This window comes from Salvelinus fontinalis, chromosome 8 (assembly GCF_029448725.1).
Source record: "Salvelinus fontinalis isolate EN_2023a chromosome 8, ASM2944872v1, whole genome shotgun sequence".
In the NCBI taxonomy this organism is placed as follows: Eukaryota; Metazoa; Chordata; class Actinopteri; order Salmoniformes; family Salmonidae; genus Salvelinus; species Salvelinus fontinalis.
Genome location: NC_074672.1, coordinates 32,315,835 through 32,332,396, shown reverse-complemented (window position 1 = coordinate 32,332,396; position 16,562 = coordinate 32,315,835). Strand labels below are relative to the sequence as shown.

Below are 16,562 nucleotides of genomic sequence, written 5' to 3'. Positions count from 1 at the left end.
TCAGGGATTTCTCCACTCCTACAAAGATTTTGCATGTGACTTGCTTGGGAGCTACATTCCAAGCATACCCTCTCTACTTTCATTCCTAAATACTTAACATCTTTTACAAGTCAGCAGTTGGTCAAACATGTCAAATTGAGCCATCGTAAACCTGGGGTATTTCCCAATAGTCTTCCATGGCTTCCTTCTGGTCTCTTCTATTTCATCTTCTCTGGGACCCAAACTGACCTTGGACCAGCGTCTAGGCTCGAGGCCGGCAGACTTCATCCTCCTCTGTCTGATCCCTGTCTTTCTTCTGTCCTCCCAGGTACACTCTTCTAAGGCGCTCTAAGGAGAGACAGAGTCTGGATGGGCTCAACAACCTGCAGTACTCCCCCCTATTATCCCGGAGGCCTCTCTACACCAACATATCAGTCAGCCTGAGCAGGAAGCTAGCCCCTATAGCAGACTATAACTGACCAGGAAGCAGCGGGCCGCACAGCCCTCTGGGGAAATGAAGTCATTATGGACGTCAGCCATATCTCACCAGTCACAGCACTCCTTAGGACTTTTTAGTTAATTTACTTTGATTCAGTTTTTTTAAGCAAAAGAAGAAGACATGCAGAACGGTGTTGATTGATCAATCCTCGTGACGTGTAAGGAGAAAGCCGCACTCGTTTTGTGCTGTGGTCCATCAATCGTTTCTATCATCCGGGCTTCTCCACTTTTCTGTCTCCACCTGCCTTCCACACCATTTTGGGCCTTTAGCATTCATTCTTTCATTCATTTGTTCAGTAAGTCATTAATTCACTCATGGAGACGATGGCAACTGTAACCATAACAGGAACACGTTCCCTCTATAGGGCTGTGGTGTGGAGGGGACAGTAGTGTAGTTTGTGTATGTGGCTGAAGGAGTTAGTTTGTACACACACACAAATCTGCTGACACGGTCCCTAGGCGTTGATTTTATTTTGACCTTGAATATTTGACATGAATATTTTTCATTGATTTATTAAACCTGTGAACAACAGACACGCACAGAGTAGGTCCTCACAGCTGGCTCTGTGTAGGACATGGAGGGGGAGAGAGGGAGGCTGTGGACAAAGGTATAACATTAGCTTGAGAGTGACTTGTGTGCAGAGTGGCTGACTGGTCACAGCAAACTGCACAGTAGACACACCTTTAGCTAAATAAACATACTAGCCTAGCAAATTGAAAGTCTTTGACAGTGTGAGTGAGAGAGGGATATCTATGTATGTGTGAGAGAGAGAGGGATATCTATATATGTGTGAGAGAGAGAGGGATAGCTATGTATGTGTGAGAGAGAGAGGGATATCTATATATGTGTGAGAGAGAGAGGGATAGCTATGTATGTGTGAGAGAGAGAGGGATAGCTATGTATGTGTGAGAGAGAGAGGGATAGCTATGTATGTGTGAGAGAGAGAGGGATATCTATATATGTGTGAGAGAGAGAGGGATAGCTATGTATGTGTGAGAGAGAGAGGGATAGCTATGTATGTGTGAGAGAGAGAGGGATAGCTATGTATGTGTGAGAGAGAGAGGGATATCTATGTATGTGTGAGAGAGAGAGGGATAGCTATGTATGTGTGTGAGAGAGAGAGGGATAGCTATGTATGTGTGTGAGAGAGAGAGAGAGGGATAGCTATGTATGTGTGAGAGAGAGAGGGATAGCTATGTATGTGTGTGAGAGAGAGAGGGATAGCTATGTATGTGTGTGAGAGAGAGAGAGAGGGATAGCTATGTATGTGTGAGAGCGAGGGATAGCTATGAATGTGTGAGAGAGAGAGAGGGATAGCTATGTATGAGTGAGAGGGATAGCTATGTATGTGTGTGAGAGAGAGAGGGATAGCTATGTATGTGTGTGAGAGAGAGAGGGATAGCTATGTATGTGTGTGAGAGAGAGAGGGATAGCTATGTATGTGTGTGAGAGAGAGAGGGATAACTATGTATGTGTGTGAGAGAGAGAGGGATAGCTATGTATGTGTGTGAGAGAGAGAGGGATAGCTATGTATGTGTGTGAGAGAGAGAGGGATAGCTATGTATGTGTGTGAGAGAGAGAGGGATAGCTATGTATGTGTGTGAGAGAGAGAGGGATAGCTATGTATGTGTGTGAGAGAGAGAGGGATAGCTATGTATGTGTGAGAGAGAGAGAGGGATAGCTATGTATGTGTGAGAGAGGGATAGCTATGTATGTGTGAGAGAGAGATAGCTATGTATGTGTGTGAGAGAGAGGGATAGCTATGTATGTGTGTGAGAGAGAGAGGGATAGCTATGTATGTGTGTGAGAGAGAGAGAGAGGGATAGCTATGTATGTGTGAGAGCGAGGGATAGCTATGAATGTGTGAGAGAGAGAGAGGGATAGCTATGTATGTGTGAGAGAGAGAGGGATAGCTATGTATGTGTGAGAGAGAGAGGGATAGCTATGTATGTGTGAGAGAGAGAGGGATAGCTATGTATGTGTGAGAGAGAGAGGGATAGCTATGTATGTGTGAGAGAGAGAGGGATAGCTATGTATGTGTGAGAGAGAGAGGGATAGCTATGTATGTGTGAGAGAGAGAGGGATAGCTATGTATGTGTGAGAGAGAGAGGGATAGCTATGTGTGTGAGAGAGAGAGGGATAGCTATGTATGTGTGTGAGAGAGAGAGAGAGGGATAGCTATGTATGTGTGTGAGAGAGAGAGAGAGGGATAGCTATGTATGTGTGAGAGAGAGAGGGATAGCTATGTATATGTGTGAGAGAGAGAGGGATAGCTATGTATGTGTGAGAGAGAGAGGGATAGCTATGTATGTGTGTGAGAGAGAGAGAGGGATAGCTATGTATGTGTGAGAGCGAGGGATAGCTATGAATGTGTGAGAGAGAGAGAGGGATAGCTATGTATGTGTGAGAGAGAGAGGGATAGCTATGTATGTGTGAGAGAGAGAGGGATAGCTATGTATGTGTGAGAGAGAGAGGGATAGCTATGTATGTGTGAGAGAGAGAGGGATAGCTATGTGTGTGAGAGAGAGAGGGATAGCTATGTGTGTGAGAGAGAGAGGGATAGCTATGTATGTGTGTGAGAGAGAGGGATAGCTATGTATGTGTGAGAGGGATAGCTATGTATGTGTGAGAGGGATAGCTATGTATGTGTGTGAGAGAGAGGGATAGCTATGTATGTGTGTGAGAGAGAGGGATAGCTATGTATGTGTGTGAGAGAGAGGGATAGCTATGTATGTGTGAGAGGGATAGCTATGTATGTGTGAGAGAGAGAGGGATAGCTATGTATGTGTGAGAGAGAGAGGGATAGCTATGTATGTGTGTGAGAGAGAGAGGGATAGCTATGTATGTGTGAGAGAGAGAGGGATAGCTATGTATGTGTGAGAGGGATAGCTATGTATGTGTGAGAGAGAGAGGGATAGCTATGTATGTGTGTGAGAGAGAGAGGGATAGCTATGTATATGTGTGAGAGAGAGAGGGATAGCTATGTATGTGTGAGAGAGAGAGAGGGATAGCTATGTATATGTGTGAGAGAGAGAGGGATAGCTATGTATATGTGTGAGAGAGAGAGGGATAGCTATGTATGTGTGTGAGAGAGAGAGGGATAGCTATGTATATGTGTGAGAGAGAGAGGGATAGCTATGTATATGTGTGAGAGAGAGAGGGATAGCTATGTATGTGTGTGAGAGAGAGAGGGATAACTATGTATGTGTGAGAGCGAGAGGGATAGCTATGTATATGTGTGAGAGAGAGAGGGATAGCTATGTATATGTGTGAGAGAGAGAGGGATAGCTATGTATGAGTGAGAGAGAGAGGGATAGCTATGCACATGGGCTTGTTAGCATCCTGTTTTCACTGCTTTGAGGGATTATCTGATGTCAGACACATGTTTAGTGAGTCTCCTAAACTGAAATGTTCACTGTTCACATCATGCCATGCAGTTTAAGCCTGTCTCCCAATTGACACCCTTTTCCATATAGGCCTGTGTGTTCCAAAATAATGTGTAACACTGTATAGGAATAGGATTATGTTTGAGAGGTAGTCTAAAACTAGAGACCCTGTTATATCCCCTTTACCCTAAACATAAATGTTTATTAATCTATAGGGTCATTTGCGATGGAGCCTGCAGAGGCACTTTCACTAATGTCTATTTAAAGAGACACCGCACTGTTTGCAGCCGCTTCGTGTAATGTCATTCTGACGTTGGTTCGACACCGTGGCAATGCTTTCCAGCCCGCTCCCCATCCTGCTGGACTATGATGACGGTGCCCTTAGGCACTGCTCAAAGGTCAGAAAGTAACTGCAGACACAGATGAAGTCATTAGCAAGTGGTTAATCTTTAGCCAGTGTGTATGTCTGTGTGTGGGAAAAGTCTGAGTACTGGCTTTTGTGTTTGGGTGGTATGCTACATGAGACCTCACAAACTATGGTACATTCACCGCTCCAAATATCTCCAGCAATTCCAGCCCTTCGTCTTCTCGTGTGTGCAGATATGTGTATTTTTGTATTTGTAGTTTTTAAGGATCCCCATTAGCTGCTGCTATGGCAACTCTTCCTGGGTCCAAACAAATGAAGGCAAAAATAAAACAGTACAACATTATTACAGTAGAACATTTATAATCCCATCATACGTATGTGTGTGTGTAGAGTGCATGTGCTAGCGTGTGTGTGTGGCAGTGTTTGAGTGAATTTGTTTTGTCACAGTACTGAAGTAACATCAAATGTGGTCCTACTGTTGTCTCTGTTCAAAGGCCTATATTCCAACACACCGGCCCATCCATGTCTCTGTGTCTCCATAGCTTTAATATACTGATAGTTCATTTCACACACATCGCCTTGTCAAAACATTGACTTTCTTCAGATTTATCATTTGGGAAAAAAGTTTTTTTGTTCTCATGATATGACGGAGGCGGGACCTCCTTTTATTTATTTAATCTTTTAAAGATGACTTCCTGTGATTGATTGATTTTGTTGTGGTTGATATTGTGGTGATGATGATTCAGTACAAAACCTGCTGTGAGACAGGCTGTGTTAGAAGCACTGAAACTTGTGGTTGTGAAATTGGTGTGAGATTGGAAGTTCAACCTGTGTGGAAATATGTTCTAAATTAATCACTGCCCCTAAACTCTATGCACTTAGATCTGATACAATTAGCAAAATGGGAACGGCTCCACCATGCCTTTTTGAAAATGCTAGTTGGAATGTCTGCCATGTTGCTTATACCTGTCCAATCCACTTGGATCTACACACATGCATAGAGATTAGGATCTAGGGGTTAATTTTGGATTTTATATGTTCGTTAATCAGCTGAACCGGCACTGTAGACGTAGGCCATTTTGTGTGACAACCACAAGAAGAGGAAGACGCCTAATTAAAGTCACTTCCTCCTGCTAAGCACCTTCTGTTTCTTCATCGATAATCAATGGTGCTGATCTGCTTGCCCTTCGATTGGGGGAGCCACTCACTACGTGCTGCCTGGGAACCAATCCTGTGTGTAGATAGCTACAGGAAGTACCCCTCTTATTGGTTCATCCTTCCTCTTTTTAATGTCACCCAACTAGAAGCATGTGTTTACTTACCTACTGTAGCCAATCACGTTGGAGGTGCTTAGTGGAGAGTTGTTGACATTAGCTGCTAGTTTTTCTAAAGTCTTTCTCTTCGAGTGTGTTTGATTGAAATGGTGGAGCCTGTCAATGCCAGGGGCCCAGGTGTCATTTACAAGAGGTTGTTGTTTTTTGTTTGTAAATATTTAGGTTTGTTTGTTTTCAAGCTCTGCTCTGCTCAGAGAGCCTGAGTTTGTCGGCTGGAGTGTTCTGATTCGAGCCCTAAGGTTTCCACTACTGCTGGAGGAGGAGAGGAATATAACCCAGCAGTAGTGCTAACCTGAGGCCTGGGTGTGAATCCCCCTGCTGTCTGTCACTTCTAGGTTAACCCCAGACCTTCAAGGTTAGCCCCAGTCCAGACCCCGAGGCCTGCAGCCTCTGGTTCTGTTTCTTTGCCTTGAACCAGTGAGTGACCTAGACCTGGGAAACCAAGTAAACATGTACTGTAGTATACTCTGTCCTGTCAGTGACATTGGTTGGTCTTTACAGTGCTGCAGCTCTCGAGGATTAGGACTGGGGACACCTTGGTTTACATTTAGTTTAGGCATGGTCTTACGTCAGATAGCCCAACGATTGTCTTAACGGCGTGTCCCGTTAGAATAACGGCATCTGCCGGAAGACAATGGGGTTTAGATTGTTCTAAATGATCCTGTGTCAGTGTGGTGAGCTCAGCCAGGGTGTCCCTTTGCTGCAACGCCCCGGTCTTGTCAGGCTCCTCTCTGACCTAGCAGAGCCATGATCTGATCCATTCTGTGCCAGTCCAAATGAAGGGCCCAGCGCTGCTCCTCCCTGGTATGACTAGCCACTGTTATTATTCTGTCTAGATGTACATGTAGCAGACTGGATAATCATGGAGGCTAGTCGTCTCAGAGATAAGCACTGGCGCCCTGACAGACTGGCAAGCCTTAATAAAAACCTCTTTCGTTTTTTTCAGTGTTTTCACACGCTTACATTTTTTATGAGCAAATCTATGTAAATTGAAGGAAAAGGTGCATATAAGATAAATGTTCACTATGTAAATATTGTGTCTAGTGTTATTGAAATTAAAGGTCTTAAATCCCTACAAATGCTTAACGAACAAGGGGTTCCGCTGAGTTCTTTCTGGTGCCATGGACCTGCTTACCCTCATCAAGCACTACATAATCACTTTCACATTGTTGGTTCCAAACTCATTGTAGATAAGGAATAATGTAAGGGTTAGTCCATCAGCATTAGAACCCATCAGCATTCTGGAATAGTTCCCATTGTCGTGAAGTAGATGATGTGGGTCATCTCAGTAGTCTAAAGTGGTACGGTGTAGGTGTAGCTTATAGGCCGTGCTTGACTTGGGGAGGAGCTCACCGGAGCTGAGTACCCGGCACCTCAAATGTTCTACTGCTTGAGCTCCTGTTCCTCTTATAGAATACTAGCTCAAAAGTATTGTGGAGCTCCTGCACCTAAATATAAACAGTACCGGCACCCAAAATGAGTACCGGAACCTATATCAGTCCAAGTCCAGCACTGCTTATAGGGAGAACTACATCAGCCAAAAACACCATTATGCTTATAGTAATGGGACAAGGAAGCCAAACCATGTTCCAACTGCTACCAACTCCAGATTATACACCCCCAAAATGTGTTTTTGTATAAAGGCAAATTAAAAGATGAATAAGTCATTACTATATTACTAATATATCTTTCTCTGATTGTAAGGACTTTATTTCTCCTTGAATTGAAGCCATCTGAAGCCACTTGTAAAAACTCGATGTCAGCCTTACGTCTGTCTGTCTGGCTGCATTATCTTTTGTTTATTGAACATTTGTATGATGTTTTTTTTTTACCATCGTTATTGTCAAAGTACACCAATAAAATTAACTTTAAATGATGTCCATGTGCTCTGAAATGATTGAAATTAAGGGGGACATGTTGGCTCAGAAAAGGGCTAGAAATGTGAGGAGTAAGGAGAAGAGGGAGTGGTCAGAGCTAGTCACACCAGTACTGTAGTAGAACTAGACCAAATCATGTCTTCTGTTAACAGGACTCTCCACTGCACAGCTGTTCTGTATCATATCAGTGACTGGGACAAAGGTTTTGGTTGTTTAATTTTGTGTGTGTGTGTCATCCGTCACAGCAGGAACCAGAGAGTCCGACAGGAGGGTCACAGCTGCATTTAGTGGGCGACATTTAGAACATCAACAGCAGGACATCTCAGGTTAGCCCACTGCAGTCACCCGCCTCTTCATTTGGCTCCATTCAATCATACAAAACCACTAGGAGACATATGCCACAGAATTTTACTGTGTCATATTTGCTCATTGTTCATTCATATTAAATCAAGTTTATTTTATATAGCCCTTTGTACATCAGCTAATATCTCAAAGTGCTGTACAGAAACCCAGCCTAAAACCCCAAACAGCAAGCAATGCAGGTGTAGAAGCACGGCGCCTAGGAAAAACTCCCTAGAAAGGCCAAAACCTAGGAAGAAACCTAGAGAGGAACCAGGCTATGAGGGGTAGCCAGTCCTCTTCTGGCTGTGCCGGGTGGAGATTATAACAGAACATGGCCAAAATGTTCATAAATGACCAGCATGGTCAAATAATAATCAGGAGTAAATGTCAGTTAGCTTTTCATAGCCGATCATTAAGAGTATCTCTACCGCTCCTGCGGTCTCTAGAGAGTTGAAAACAGCAGGTCTGGGACAGGTAACACGTCCGGTGGACAGGTCAGGGTTCCATAGCCGCAGGCAGAACAGTTGAAACTGGAACAGCAGCAAGGCCAGGTGGACTGGGGACAGCAAGGAGTCATCATGCCCGGTCGTCCTGACGCATGGTCCTAGTGCTCAGGTCCTCCGAGAGAGAGAAAGAAAGAGAGAAGGAGAGAATTAGAGAGAGCATACTTAAATTCACACAGGACACCGGATAAGACAGGAGAAGTACTCCTGATATAACCAACTGACACTAGCCCCCCGACACATAAACTACTGCAGCATAAATACTGGAGGCTGAGACGGGAGGGGTCAGGAGACACTGTGGCCCCATCCGATGATACCCCCGGACAGGGCCAAACAGGAAGGATATAACCCCACCCACTTTGCCAAAGCACAGCCCCCACACCACTAGAGGGATATCTTCAACCACCAACTTACCATCCTGAGACGAGGCAGAGTATAGCCCACAAAGATCTCCACCACAGCACAAACCAAGGGGGGGCGCCAACCCAGACAGGAAGATCACGTCAGTAACTCAACCCACTCAAGTGATGCACCCCTCCTAGGGACGGCATGAAATTGCACCAGTAAGCCAGTGACTCCCCTGTAATAGGGTTAGAGGAAGAGAATCCCGGTGGAGAGAGGGGAACTGGCCAGGCAGAGACAGCAAGGGCGGTTCGTTGCTCCAGAGCCTTTCCGTTCACCTTCACACTCCTGGGCCAGACTACACTCAATCATATGACCTACTGAAGAGATAAGTCTTCAGTAAAGACTTAAAGGTTGAGACCGAATCTGCGTCTCTCACATGGGTGAGACTATTCCATAAAAATTGAGATCTAAAGGAGAAAGCCCTGCCTCCAGCTGGTTGCTTAGAAATTCTAGGGACAATTAGGAGTCCTGCGTCTTGTGACTGTAGCGTACGTGTAGGTATGTACGGCAGGACCAACTCGGAAAGATAGGTAGGAGCAAGCCCATGTAACGCTTTATAGGTTAACAGTAAAACTTTGAAATCAGCCCTTGCCTTAACAGGAAGCCAGTGTAGGGAAGCTAGCACTGGAGTAATATGATCAAATTTCTTGGTTCTAGTCAGGATTCTAGCAGCCGTATTTAGCACTAACTGAAGTTTATTTAGTGTTTTATCCGGGTAGCCGGAAAGTAGAGCATTGCAGTAGTCTAACCTAGAAGTAACAAAAGCATGGATACATTTTTCTGCATCATTTTTGGACAGAAAATTTCTGATTTTTGCAATGTTACGTAGATGGAAAAAAGCTGTCCTCGAAACAGTCTTAATATGTTTGTCAAAAGAGAGATCAGGGTCCAGAGTAACGCCGAGGTCCTTCACAGTTTTATTTGAGACGACTTTACAACCATCAAGATTAATTGTCAGATTTAACAGAATATCTCTTTGTTTCTTGGGACCTAGAACAAGCATCTCTGTTTTGTCGGGGTTTAAAAGTAGAACGTTTTCAGCCATCCACTTCCTTATGTCTAAAACACAGGCTTCTAGCGAGGGCAATTTTGGGGCTTCACCATGTTTCATTGAAATGTACAGCTGTGTGTCATCTGCATAGCAGTGAAAGTTAACATTAAGTTTTCGAATGACATCCCCAAGAGGTAAAATATATAGTGAAAACAATAGTGGTCCTAAAACGGAACCTTGAGGAACACCGAAATGTACAGTTGATTTGTCAGAGGACAAACCATTCACAGAGACAAACGGATATCTTTCCGACAGATAAGATCTAAACCAGGCCAGAACTTGTCCGTGTAGACCAATTTGGGTTTCCAGTCTCTCCAAAAGAATGTGGTGATCGATGGTATCAAAGGCAGCACTAAGGTCTAGTAGCACGAGGACAGATGCAGAGCCTCGGTCTGACGCCATTAAAAGGTCATTTACCACCTTCACAAGTGCAGTCTCAGTGCTATGATGGGGTCTAAAACCAGACTGAAGCATTTCGTATACATTGTTTGTCTTCAGGAAGGCAGTTGCTGCGCAACAGCTTTTTCAAAAAAAATTGAGAGGAATGGAAGATTCGATATAGGCCGATAGTTTTTTATATTTTCTGGGTCAAGGTTTGGCTTTTTCAAGAGAGGCTTTATTACTGCCAATTTTAGTGAGTTTGGTACACATCCGGTGGATGGAGAGCCGTTTATTATGTTCAACATAGGAGGGCCAAGCACATGAAGCAGCTCTTTCAGTAGTTTAGTTGGAATAGGGTTCAGTATGCAGCTTGAAGGTTTAGAGGCCATGATTATTTTCATCATTGTGTCAAGAGATATAGTACTAAAACACTTAAGTGTCTCTCTTGATCCTAGGTCCTGGCAGAGTTGTGCAGACTCAGGACAGCTAAACTTTGGAGGAATACGCAGATTTAAAGAGGAGTCTGTAATTTGCTTTCTAATGATCATGATCTTTTCCTCAAAGAAGTTCATGAATTTATTACTGCTGAAGTGAAAGCCATCCTCACTTGGGGAATGCTGCTTTTTAGTTAGCTTTGCAACAGTATCAAAAATAAATGTTGGATTGTTGTTATTTTCCTCAATTAAGTTTGAAAAGTTGGATGATCGAGCAGCAGTGAGGGCTCTTCGAAACTGCACCGTACTGTCTTTCCAAGCTAGTCGGAAGACGTCCAGTTTGGTGTGGCGCCATTTCCGTTCCAATTTTCTGGAAGCTTGCTTCAGAGCTCGGGTATTTTCTGTATACCAGGGAGCTAGTTTCTTATGACAAATGTTTTTAGTTTTTAGGGGTGCAACTGCATCTAGGGTATTGCGCATGGTTACATTGAGTTCCTCAGTTAGGTGGTTAACTGATTTCTGTCCTCTGACGTCCTTGGGTAGGCAGAAGGAGTCTGGAAGGGCATCAAGAAATCTTTGTGTTGTCTGAGAATTTATAGCACGACTTTTGATGCTCCTTGGTTGGGGTCTGAGCAGATTATTTGTCGCGATTGCAAACGTAATAAAATGGTGGTCCGATAGTCCAGGATTATGAGGAAAAACATTAAGATCCACAACATTTATTCCATGGGACAAAACTGTGGCAGTGAGTAGGTCCAGAGACATGTTGGACAAAACCCACTGAGTCGATGATAGCTCCAAAAGCCTTGTGGAGTGGGTCTGTGGACTTTTCCATATGAATATTAAAATCACCAAAAATATACACTCTGTGCAGTGACACGCATTTCTTTTGACGGTTTTATTAGAAAAATGTGTTTGAATGTGAAAGGGTATACCTAATCTGTTGCACAACTGAATGTGATCAATGTGTCTTCCACATTTAACTCAACCCCTCTGAATCAGAGATGTGCGGCGGGCTGCCGTAATCGAAGTCCATTTCATCGGTGCCCGGGGAATGTGCGTATGCATATGTACACTCAACCAAAATATAAACGCAACATGTAAAGTGCTGTTCACATGTTTAATGAGCTGAAATAAAAGATCCCAGAAATATTCAATATGGACAAAAAGCTAACATCCCTGTTAGTGAGCATTTCTCCTTTGCCAAGATAATCCATCCACCTGACAGGTGTAGCATATCAAGAAGCTGATTAAACTGCATGATCATTACACAGTTGCACCTTGTACTGGGGACATTAAAAGGCTACTCTAAAATGTGCAATTTTGTCACACAACACAATGCCACAGATGTCAAGTTTTGAGGGAGTGTGCAATTGGTATACTGACTGCAGGAATGTCTACCAGAGCTGTTGCCAGATAATTTAATGTTAATTTCTCTGTCATAAGCCATCTCCAAGGTCGTTTTAGAGAATTTAGCAGTAAGTACAACCGTCCTTACAACCGCATACCATGTGTATGGCGTCATGTGGGCGAGCGGTTTGCAGATGTCAAAGTTGTGAACAGAGTTTCCCCATGGTGGCGGTGGGGTTATGGTATGGACAGGCATTTCCAGCAACTTCGCACAGCCATTGAAGAGGAGTTTAACAATATTCCACAGGCCACAATCAACAGCCTGATCACCTCTATGTGAAGGAGATGTGTCGTGCTGCATGAGGCAAATGGTGGTCACACCAGACACTGACTGGTTTTCTGATCCACACCCCTACTGCTTTGTAATGATCTGTGACCATCAGATGCATATCTGTATTCCCAGTCATGTGAAATTCAGAGATTAGGGCCTAATTTATTTCAATTGACTTATTTCCTTGTATGAACTGTAACTCAGTCAAACCTTTGACATTGCGTTTTATATTTTTGTTCAGTATATGTATGTACGTGCGTTTGTGCCTCTCTCCAGCAGTCTTTATGCCACTAATGAAAGAGTTGGCCTTCAGTGCTGAAGAATGGCAATATCTCATTCTATGGGTAGCACTCTGTTCCTATTCTGTGTGTGTGTGTGTGTGTGTGTGTGTGTGTGTGTGTGTTTCAGTCACTTCCCTTCATATCAGCACACAAAGTGACAAGCCTCAGAGCTGCTCTCTCTCTCTCTCCATCCTGTGTCTCTGTTCTCTAGGTCATCCATGGTTGGGTCCCTCTGTGCCTCGCTGCATCCCCAGGGAGGGAGAGGGTTAAGTTTGCTGGAGTGGGCACCCAGCTGTTCCCTGCCCATGGGGCTCTGCTCATGCTGTGTATTTTATCTATCCTGCTGTGTGTTTTCTATTAGGGTGTGTGTGTGTGTGTGTGTACGTATATATATATACATACATACATACATACATACAGTTGAAGTCGGAAGTTTACATACACCTTAGCCAAATACATTTAAACTCAGTTTTTCACAACTCTTGACATTTAATCCTAGTACAAATTCCCTGTCAAGGTCAGCTAGGATCATCACTTTATTTTAAGAATGTGAAATGTCAGAATAATAGTAGAGAGAATGATTTATTTCAGCTTTCATTTCTTTGATCACCTTCCCAGTGGGCCAGAAGTTTACATACACTCAATAAGTATTTGGTAGCAGTGCCTTTAAATTGTTTAACTTGGGTCAAGTGTTACGGTTAGCCTTCCACAAGCTTCCCATAATAATTTGGGTGAATTTTGGCCTATTCCTCCTGACAGAGCTCTTATAACTGAGTCAGGTTTGTAGGCCTCCTTGCTCGCACTCAGTTCTGCCCACAAATTTTCTATAGGATTGAGGTCATGGCTTTGTGATGGCCACTCCAATACCTTGACTTTGTTGTCCTTAAGCCATTTTGCCACAACTTTGGAAGTATGCTGGGGTCATAGTCTATTTGGAAGACCCATTTGCGACCAAGCTTTAACTTCCTGACTGATGTCTTGAGATGTTGCTTCAATATATCCACATCATTTTCAATTCCTCATGATGCCATCTATTTTGTGAAGTGCACCAGTCCCTCCTGCAGCAAAGCACCCCCACAACATGATGCTGCCACCCCTGTGCTTCACGGTTGGGGTGGTGTTCTTCGGCTTGCAAGCCTCCCCCTTTTTCCTCCAAACATAACAATGGTCATTATGGCCAAACAGTTCTATTTTTGTTTCATCAGACCAGAGGTAATTTCTCCAAAAAGTATGATCTTTGTCCCCATGTGCAGTTGCAAACCGTAGTCTGGCTTTTTTATGGCGGTTTTGGAGCAGTGGCTTCTCCCTTGCTGAGCGGCCTTTCAAGTTATGTCGATATAGGACACGTTTTACTGTGGCTATAGATACTTTTGTACCTGTTTCCTCCAGCATCTTCACAAGGTCCGTTGCTGTTGTTCTGGGATTAATTTACACTTCTCGCACCAAAGTAGGAGACAGAACGCGTCTCCTTCCTGAGCGGTATGACGGCTGCGTGGTCCCATGGTGTTTATACTGCGTACTATTGTTTGTACAGATGAATGTGGTACCTTCAGGCGTTTGTAAATTGCTCCCAAGGATGAACTAGACTTGCTGAGGTCTACAAGAGGTCTTGGCTGATTTCTTTTGATTTTCCCATGATGTCAAGCAAGAGGCACTGAGTTTGAATGTAGGCCTTGAAATACATCCACAGGTACACACCCAATTGACTCAAATTATGTCAAATAGCCTATCAGAAGCTTCTAAAGCCATGACATCATTTCCTGGAATTTTCCAAGCTGTATAAAGGCACAGTCAACTTAGTGTATGTAAACTTCTGACCCACTGGAATTGTGATACAGTGAATTATAAGTGAAATCATCTGTCTGTAAACAATTGTTGGAAAAATGACTTGTGTCATGCACAAAGTAGATGTCCTAACCATCTTGCCAAAAATATAGTTTGTTAACAAGATATGTGTGGAGTGGTTGAAAAACTAATTTTAATGACTCCAACCTAAGTGTATATAAACTTCCGACTTCAACTGTATATGTGTGTGTAACGGATGTGAAATGGCTAGCTAGTTAGCGGGTACGCGCTAATAGCATTTCAATCGGTTACGTCACTTGCTCTGAGACCTGAAGTAGGGTTTCCCCTTGCTCTGCAAGGGCCGCGGCTTTTGTGGAGCGATGGGTAACGACGCTTCGTGGGTGACTGTTGTTGATGTGTGCAGAGGGTCCCTGGTTCGCGCCCGAGGGCGAGGGGACATACTAAAGTTATACTGTTACATGTGTGTGTGTGTGTACCGCAAGCTTTGAACCTTTTCACCTGGATCATCGCAGCTAGCTAGCTGCAATCCGAGTGACTACTCCTTGCTAACATCTCTGTCTCTAAGCAAGCACCAATTAGCCTGGAGTTAGCCCATGCTAGCCCATCTCCTGACTAGCTGAAGAGGCCCATCAGCCACTCCTGGGCTACAATACCCGGACCTCTTCTACTGCCGGTACGGGGCACGGAACCCCGCCGACCCTTCACGACTGGACTACCAACGTAATCTGCTCGAGGGGGTAATCAACTGGCTCCTACATCGCGACGTCCCCTGAATGCCCATATGCTAGCTTGTTAGCTGTGGTCCGCTAGCTGTCTAGAGCGTATCGGACTGTTAGCTAATAGGCCCATTGGCCAATTTCTCGGGCCACTATACCTATTTTGCCAATTGGCCTGGGCCCCTTTTGCTCAACAAAGCCCTGCTTATCCATCACGACTGGACTACCGATGTAATCTGCCCGAGGGTTTTTTTCCAACAGGCCCGTCCGTCGCGACGTCCCCTGAATGCCCATCAGCTAGCCTGCTAGCTGCGGCTCGCTAGCTGTCTAGAGCATATTGGACTTTTAGCTGAATAGATTCTTGGGCCACTATACCTATTTTGCCAATTGGACTTGGACCCCTCTGCTACTCGGAATCCTACTAATCCATCATGACTGGTCTATCGACATCACCGCACGAGGAGGCTAAAACCGTCGCGACATCCCTCTAAGGCCCTTCTGCTAGCTTGCTAGCCCCGCCCTGCTAGCTGTCTGAATCGCCAGCCAGCCCAACCACTCACTGGACCCCTATGATCACTCTGCTACGCATGCCTCTCCCTAATATCAATATGCCTTGTCCATTACTGTCCTGGTTAGTGATTGTCTTATTTCACTGTAGAGCCTCTAGCCCTGCTCAATATGCCTTAACCAACCATTTAGTTCCCCCTCCCACATATGCGGTGACATCACCTGGTTTAAACGTCTCTAGAGACAATATCTCTCTCATCATTACTCAATGCCTAGGTTTACCTCCAATGTACTCACATCCTACCATAACTTTGTCTGTACATTATGCCTTGAATCTATTCTATTGTGCCCAGAAACCTGCTCCTTTTACTCTCTGTTCCGAACGTACTAGACGACCAGTTCTTATAGCCTTTAGCCGTCACCTTATCCTTCTCCTCCTCTGTTCCACTGGTGATGTAGAGGTTAATCCAGGCCCTGCAGTGCCTAGCTCCACTCCTATTCCCCAGGTGGTCTCATTTGTTGACGTCTGTAACCGTAAAAGCCTTGGTTTCATGCATGTTAACATTAGAAGCCTCCTCCCTAAGTTTGTTTTAACCCGGATGTCCTAGCCGTGTCTGAATCCTGGCTTAGGAAGACCACCAAAAACCCTGAAATGTCCATCCCTAACTATAAGCATTTTTCTACGGCTGGCCATGCTTTCCACCTGGCTACCCCTACCCCGGTCAACAGCCCTGCACCCCCCACAGCAACTCGCCAATGACTCCCCCATTTCTCCTTCACCCAAATCCAGATAGCTGATGTTCTGAAAGAGCTGCAAAATCTGGACCCCTACAAATCAGCCGGGCTAGACAATCTGGACCCTCTCTTTCTAAAATGATCTGCCGAAATTGTTGCAACCACTATTACTAGCCTGTTCAACCTCTTTCGTATGGTACGAGATTCCCAAAGATTGGAAGGCTGCTGCCGTCATCCCCCTCTTCAAAGGGGGAGACACTCTAGACCCAAACTGCTAC

The 16,562-nt window shown here is 44.5% G+C and overlaps 1 protein-coding gene across 1 annotated transcript in view; it reads left to right on the top strand.

The window, feature by feature from the left end:
- The window catches only part of b4galt5 (UDP-Gal:betaGlcNAc beta 1,4- galactosyltransferase, polypeptide 5), a 57,620-nt gene extending 50,179 nt beyond the window's left edge, over positions 1–7,441 (top strand). Inside the window, exon 9 of the mRNA XM_055932862.1 lies at positions 308–7,441. Within this exon, the coding sequence (XP_055788837.1) occupies positions 308–458 (151 nt within the window). The 3' untranslated portion in view covers positions 459–7,441. The remainder of the gene's footprint in view (positions 1–307) is intronic.
- Positions 7,442–16,562: the final 9,121 nt, after the last annotated feature.